At 45.6% G+C, this 7535-nt stretch overlaps 1 protein-coding gene across 1 annotated transcript; it reads right to left on the bottom strand.

Moving 5' to 3' along the window:
- Positions 1 to 2618: 2618 nt before the first annotated feature.
- DEFB108B (defensin beta 108B) lies at positions 2619 to 7312 on the bottom strand. Its single transcript, XM_025886076.2, has 2 exons — positions 7135 to 7312; positions 2619 to 2859 (listed from the first exon to the last, which is right to left on the bottom strand). Exons 1-2 carry the CDS (start codon positions 7310 to 7312, stop codon positions 2699 to 2701), a joined length of 339 nt encoding a protein of 112 aa, XP_025741861.1. The 3' UTR covers positions 2619 to 2698.
- Between the last annotated feature and the right edge of the window lie 223 nt (positions 7313 to 7535).

Raw genomic sequence — 7535 nt, 5'->3', positions numbered from 1 at the left:
AGCAGCAAAACCCTAAGACAGGAACAGAGATAACATTTGTTTTAAGTCAGAATTATTGAGATATACCTTACAGTGAAATTTTATTAAAATTTAGTGTACAATTCTTCCTTCCTTCCTTCTTTCCTTCCTTCCTTCCTTCCTTCCTTCCTTCCTTCCTTCCTTCCTTCCTCTCTCTCTCTCTCAAATCAACCTGCAAGGGGTTTGTGCATTTTATTCATGTTCCCTAAGAACCAACTTTTGATTTCATCTTTCCCCCCTATTGATTTTCTGTTTAATTAATTTCTATTATCTTTATTAATCTTTTGCCTTTCTTTTTTTAAGATTTTATTTATTTGAGATAGAGCATAAGAGAGAGAGCATGAGAGAACACAAGTGGGGGTTAGAGAGAGAGGGAGAAGCAGGCTCCGCACTGAGCAGGGAGCCTGATGTGAGGCTCGATCCCAGGACCCTGGGATCATGATCTGAGCCGAAGGCAGACGCTTAACCGACTGAGCCCCAGGCGCCCCAATCTCCTGCCTCTCTTGTTTTAGATTGAATTTGTTCTTCTTTGACAATATTAGCATATAGATACTATAAATTTATTACAGAATGCTAATTTGGCTTTATTCCACACTTTCTGATATGATGTGTTCTCTCTCTTTTTTTTTAAGATTTTATTTATTTATTTGACAGAGAGAGACACACAGAGAGAAGGAACACAAGCAGGGGGAGTGGCAGAGGGAGAAGCAGGCTTCCCGCCGAGCAGGACCCTGGGACCATGACCTGAGCCGAAGGCAGATGCTTAATGACTGAGCCACCCAGGCGCCCCTCTCTTTTTTAATCAATTCAAAATGCTTACTCACTTTTACTCAGAGTGTATTGTTTAATATCCAAATATATGAGAATTTTCCAAATACTGAATATTAGTTTCTACTTTACTTCTATTAGGGTCAAAGGACATACCCTGTATGATTTGGATAATTCTGTTTATCAAGCCTTGTTTTGTGGTTTATATTGGTAAGTACACACTTAAAAAGAATGTTTTTTTTCTGCTGTAGTTGTGTGAAGTTTTTAAATAATATTAATTAGATTAAGTTGGTTGTAATATTATTCAGATCTTTTATATGCTGAGTGTCCTCTTGTGTTACTGATAACTGAAAAAAAATTTTTATTGAGATGTAATTGACACATAACATTATATTAGTTTCAGGTGTACAACATAAGGATTCAATATATGTATATATTGTGAAGTGATAGCCTCCGTAAGTCTCAGTAACATCCATCACCACACACAGTTACAAATTTTGTTTCCTTGTGATGAGAACTTTTAAGATTTACTCAAATATACAGTATCATTAACTATAGTCATGGTGCTGTACGTTACATCCTGAGGGCTTATTTATTTCGTAACTGGAAGTTTGTACCTTTTGACCCCCTTCACCCGTTTCACCATGCGTCCCCCACCCCTGCCTCTGGGGGCTGCCGATCTTTCTCTATATCAATGAGTTCAGGTGGTGTTTTTTTTTTTTCTTTTTTCTTTTTTTCTTTGGGTTTCATATATCAGTGAAATCAGATGGTATTTGTCTTGTTCTTTCTGACTTATTTCATTTAGTGTAATGCCATCAAGATCCATCCATGTTGTCATAAATGGCAGAATTCCCTTTTGTGACTGATATTCGTGTGTGTGTGTGTGTGTGTGTACATATATCACATTTTCTTCATCCATCCATCCCTGGAACCTGTGAATATGTCACCTCACATGGCAAAGGAGATTGAGGTGGAAGGTGAAGTTGAGGATGCTAATCAGCTGATCTTAAAATAGGGACAGAATCTTAAATTATCCAGCTGGGCCCAATGTAATGACAAGTCTCCTAAAAAAAAATGGAAAAGGGAGGCAGAAGGTAGGTTTTGAGTGTTAGGATGTGAGAACGACCAAGCCTGTTGCTGGCTTTACAGATGGGCGAAGCATGGTTACCCAAGCTGCCCAGGCGCTGCCCGCCACTGCCATCCTAGCCACGGGGAGAGGGAACCATAGAGCTTCCAGAAGGGAATTCAGCCCTGCGGACACCTTGGTTTTAACCCATTGAGATCCATGTCATTGGCCCTTTGGTTAAATTCTGACCTACAGACTTGTCAGATAATGAATTGTAAGCCACTAAATCTGTGGTAATTTGGTAGGGCAGGCCTAGGAAGCAATGCAGTTCTTTACAGGATGGAAAGAGAAGCCGAATGACCGTGCCCAGTGAAAGGTGGGAATTTGAGAAATTCCATGGATCTCAGCCAGGAATACAAGAATACGCCGGAGTGCTACCTTGGGAAAGAATGCAGAAGGATTGTCTTGTATCTGGGTGGGTGTTGCTCTGTCCCTGATTCGGGTTTCTGGTGAAGTCTGACTGATGTGGGTAAATCTGATTGTGCAAGTTTCCTGTACATTGCCCCTTTGTCAGGGAGGGAGACCCCACGAGTCTGCATGGTATGAGGTAGCACATTTTCCCAGAGGAAGGGGGAGCAGCATCCTCAGATGAAGGGTTGGGGAAGCTCATCCCGACCCGATAGAAAGATGGGAACCAAACAGGTCTTGTGTTTGCTAGTTTTGCTTTATTATTTATTCAGGACCCAATAAGAATCCCTGTGAGAAGACAGAAAAAGAGACCCAGCGAGAGCGCACAAAATAAAGAATAAAACATCCACAGAAACACAAAGCTTCAAAAAGACTTCATCATTCCTTGGGTGTAGTAGGCTCGATGACGGGCTCATTCCCCATGGGCAGGCAGCAGCGTTGACCATTTAAACATATCCCAGCCTGGCGTTCTGATTCAAGGCAAAATTCCTGGCAGTCACCGTTTGGACGCTCACAGACCTCCTTGAATCTGCCCCTGGCTGCATAGAAAAGAGGGTGTTTGTAACTGTTTATGTCTCCCTGAATTTTTATTGGATTACTTGGTACGAGGAGTGTTTGGAAACAACCTTGGGCGAATTGTTGTTGTTGTTGCTATTTAATTTCTTATACCAGTGCTTAAAAAATCTGCTTTCACTCAAAGTTTGGATCTTGGGCATTCTTGGAAATCAGGCAATATCGGGTGCATCTGAGCAGCGAAAGTCTAGACCTGGATGACCCTGCCTCTGCGGAAGGCCTATGGGGTGTCTGCTGAGGCCAGTTTCCCTCCTCCTTATCTCCTATCGCTGATGGCAGGGATCAGCTTATGTAGTATCTTGTGCTGCTGATTTTCCTAAAGCAGAAGAAACTTGGGCGCCTGGGTGGCTCAGTTGGTTAAGCGACAGCCTTCGGCTCGGGTCGTGATCCTGGAGTCCCGGGATCGAGTCCCGCATCGGGCTCCCTGCTCAGCAGGGAGTCTGCTTCTCCCTCTGACCCTCTTCCCTCTCATGCTCTCTATCTCTCATTCTCTCTCTCAAATAAATAAATAAAATCTTTAAAAAAAAAAAAAAGCAGAAGAAACTTGTTAGAGAAATCTCTGTGTTGGTGTGTGTCTTTCAAAAGTGCGACTACAAGAGAGATCAAAAAAGAGAAGACACTTCAAGGAGATTGTTAGTGAGGGCATTTTCCCTGGGGAAGGGAACAACATCCCCACATATCTCGTACGTAGATAGAGTCCCTGTCCCGTCAGCTCTTGTCTGTCTGAAACCGGCCTCGGCGGTTGCAAGCCTGCTCTGGAGAGCACTGCATTAATGCTTCTTCACAAGGGCTGAACAGATACAGTTGTCACAAACATTGAGTAGTGTTTGACCTGTGTTCTCTTACTGTTGTGGGGCGAGCCACACACGATGAGGTGCTCAGGTTCAAAAGGGGGGGCACTTTTGAGTCATCTCCATATGTAACAAAGTGCACCTTTCCCATGACAACTTCTTAAGCTCTTTGCTGATATTAAGAGAGGGACCCACGCGGGCACTTCTAGGTGTTTGTCTTCTGAAACACAAAGGCCAATCCTTGGAAAGCTTCAGATCGGTAAAGGGCCTTTATATACATTCAGTAAATGCCTATCAAATGAATCGAACTGAAGTTCAAATGCATTCAGTCGAATTTAACTCTTCAGTATTCACAAGGCAGTTAGTTAATGGATGTGAAGATCAACCTCAGATTTTTACGGAAAATGTGAACTGGGAAATAATTTTAAGGGTATTTTTTTTTCCTGGGGGTTTTTAAAGATTTTATTTATTTATTTATTTAGGGATCATGCGTGAGTGTGCACGTGAGTGGTGGGAGGGGCAGGGGTAGAGGGAGAGAGAAAATCTCTAGCGGACTCTGTGCTGAGCCCGGAACCCAACATGGGGCTCGATCCCATGACCCTGAGATCATGACCCGAGCTGAAATCAAGAGTCAGGCGCTTAACCGACTCAGCCACCCAGGCACCCAGTTTTCTGTTTTAAATCGATGATCATACTAAGGCTGAGCACTATGTAGAAACGAGCTGCAATCTGACTAATCAGTCTGGAACACCCCGTTATTCTGGACTTCTTCCGTTCTCTGATGGTGTGGTTTCCTGTTTGACCTCACTTTTTGAGGAGGCATTCTTTGGGCACAGGAATCACAGCCTATTCCACCCCCCGGCCCCATCCATACCAGAACCTGGCTGAAGGCTTGGCATATAACAGGTATTGAGTAAGGGACTGGGAAGTCATTAATCAGAGCTACTGCCCATCCTGTAACCCACCCCCTACGCAGATGTGTCCTGAAGTTCCTCATCCCAGCACGTGTATCAGAAATGTTTTTGCCTCAGCTTTTCTCATCATCACGCTACTTTCCCTTATTTGGGTTCAGTGACAGTGGAAACAAAACAAAACAAAAATGAATGTGTTTTCAACGTTTGGAAGACTTGTTTTAAAGTGTTTTAAGACTTGGTGAAAAGCATTCATTTCCTAGAGATAGGGACTTTCTTCCATCCACCCCATACGGTTAGTGAGGGTGACCGCTTAGTGTCTACTTATCAGACGGTCTTTAGCAAAGCCACGTGGACACTTACCTTTTAAGCGGAAGTCACCAGCTTTGTGTGCTCCCGAGTTAATGTCACTGGATGTGGCATCACCTTTCACCCTCTCTAGAGTCAGAGAAAGGAAGCAGCACGATGGACCCCTGGGGGGAGGTGAGGACCACGCCCTGAGGGACAGGGAGCTAATTCCTTCAGTGTGGGGGGAAGGACTCGCTTTTCAGGGCCTTGATTTTTCCTCTCTAAAACATGAGAAATAGACTAGACCATCAAGACCTTTTTGAATCTTATCAACGACAGTGAATGATTTTATAGTATCTGTACCTATCACAGCTTTGGTGCTCATTGTAACAAGGATAACTGTTCTTTTGTTTTGCTTTAAAAAAAATACTTTCGCGTTTGTTTAAAAAATACTTGTGCTTCCCTTTAAACAAGAGAAAGCATTTTCAAGTTAATTCATAATGCGCTCCATGAGGCTCTTACGTATTTAGCTCTTCACAGAGGGATGGGGTAGCTTAGCCCCAGCCCCGGGGGCATAGTTCCAGACTGTTGTTCACCCCAAAACTCTCGGGAGTGTGGGTTAGTGGATATACTTCCCACACATGCACACACACACAGTATTCCTAAAGGAAAGATTCAGATGAAAGCCTTGGACAGACAGCCTCAAACACTCTCAGTACTGAACTGCTTCCAGGATTTTCCTTCCAAAGCTCCTCGGGTCAGACCTTCCAAGTCTTAGGTCCTGAAGCTTCAAACCTTGTGTTCCTTTGGGCTTTTGTCTTTCTTTTGGTCATGTCTATTCCTCATTTAGGAAATCTCTCCTTCATCTGTGCCAGGGCTGTCTTCCGGGACTTGGTGACCCTCCCCTGGGCAATACAGCAACCAAACTTCTTGGGAGTCCGGGGCCATCAGAGCTTCCTTTGTATGCCTGCCTCCTAGAAGGGGCATCCCCTACTGTGGGTGCCTAACAAATACTGAGCACCCAAACTGGTTTCTCACCCCCAGACTCTCCACACCAGAAACTCTCCCCCCCACCCCACTTCCTCCAGATTAGCTCCCCTGAAAGCAAGTTGCAACCACCTCATAAGCTGCACCCTCTGCACCTCAAACCTGAAGGATGACCTACCCGATTAGCAGTAAGCAATCCTTTAAGACCCAGCTAGAAAAGTTGGGATTCACCAAGAATAGGCACGTCTCCCATTATATTTTCTGGTGGAAATTGTGGGGAGCATCCTTTTGCAAACAACATAAAGCACAGCCATCAACAGTTCCTTCAACTATAAGAGGACGGTCCCCCCTCCACACAGCTATGCCTGTTTTCCTGTCCCTTCCTCATCCGTGAGGTCCTGAATTCTCAGGAACAGAGAGAAGACGACATTCCCCTTGATGTGGAGCAGGAGGTTGCTTCTTCCTCCTTGGATCTACATGTGTCGAGTTCTAGGAAATTGAATGACCCTGGGTGTGTTGTCCCTTCCTTGGGTGAAAGTGAGGAGTGCCCTCCCCCAGTTACATGTCTGTGCTGGCCACCTTACACCCGTCTGACCCATGTTTGCAGGCTGAATGAAGGAGGACACATCCACTCCCTTGTCATTTCTAATGCCTGTGTTTAAGCTCTACTGTAGAAGACTAGATGTTGAAAAGGAGGAAGAAAAACCAGGCATTGGGATGGAGTCTCGAGGGACAGAGTCAAGTGCAGGAGACCAACAGTACAAAGAAGTAAAGGGTTGGCTATGTCTTAGACTGGAGAAAGCCTTTCAAGGAGATGCCCTTGCCCGTCCCTCTGCCGGGGGCCCCCACAGCTTTGGCGTGGCTCTTAGGGTTACTAACTTTTGCTGCGAGTAAGTGGAGGACTTTGGAAACTAAGATTTACTAGAAGAATGCCCCCCTCCTTTTTTTTTTTTTTTTTTTGGTTATCTAGATCTAGAAACTGCAGGGAAACTTGCCTAATTAAATCCACCGTCAGGGGTGGAGCAAAGAGGGTTTTGAGCACTTGAAACACCTCTGGCTTCGCTTCATCTAACCGAGAGCTGCTGGGGGATGGGGGGAACCGTGAGCCAGCTAGCTGTGGGTGGCAGCCCCCGGGGCCTCCAGATTTCCTCCGAGGCCCCTGCTCCGGCCTCAGGTAGCGGCGACTTTGCTCCTAATACTGGCAGCCTGTATGGCCTCAGGCACTGGCCTCTTAGCAAGGCTTCAGCAAAGTGTCTTTCCTTACCTGGTAGAGCTTGGCTCATAAAGAAGAGAATGGTAAAGAGGAGGGCCACAGGCCTCCTGGCTCCTGAGAGGAGAAAGCCTGGCTTCATTTCCAACAGGCAGAGGACACTTCCGTCTGGGGCTGTCTGGGGCTGTGGCAGAACGTCTGTCTGGGTGACGGGCGCCCTTGCCCGCCTCATGAGTGACACTCGCGGACAGCAGGGCGCTGTGCACACACAGTGGCCTTCGTGAGAAAACGGAAAATCCTTGTTCTGTTGGATCCTCAGTTCATGAGGAGGAGGGGGTGCCCAGTGTTGACCAGAAAAGCTTGCCAAATGGGAACGAACGCTACGAACCATTGGGCAGCACATCAAAGGGCGCAAACAGCACTGTCTGTCCTCAGTTACAGTGAGAAACCAGTCC

The sequence above is a fragment of the Callorhinus ursinus genome, unplaced genomic scaffold (genome assembly GCF_003265705.2).
Source record: "Callorhinus ursinus isolate GAN/ISIS: 27379988/994484 unplaced genomic scaffold, GSC_fseal_2.0 scaffold17, whole genome shotgun sequence".
Classification (NCBI taxonomy): domain Eukaryota; kingdom Metazoa; phylum Chordata; class Mammalia; order Carnivora; family Otariidae; genus Callorhinus; species Callorhinus ursinus.
This window is presented reverse-complemented; position numbering and strand designations above follow the sequence as displayed.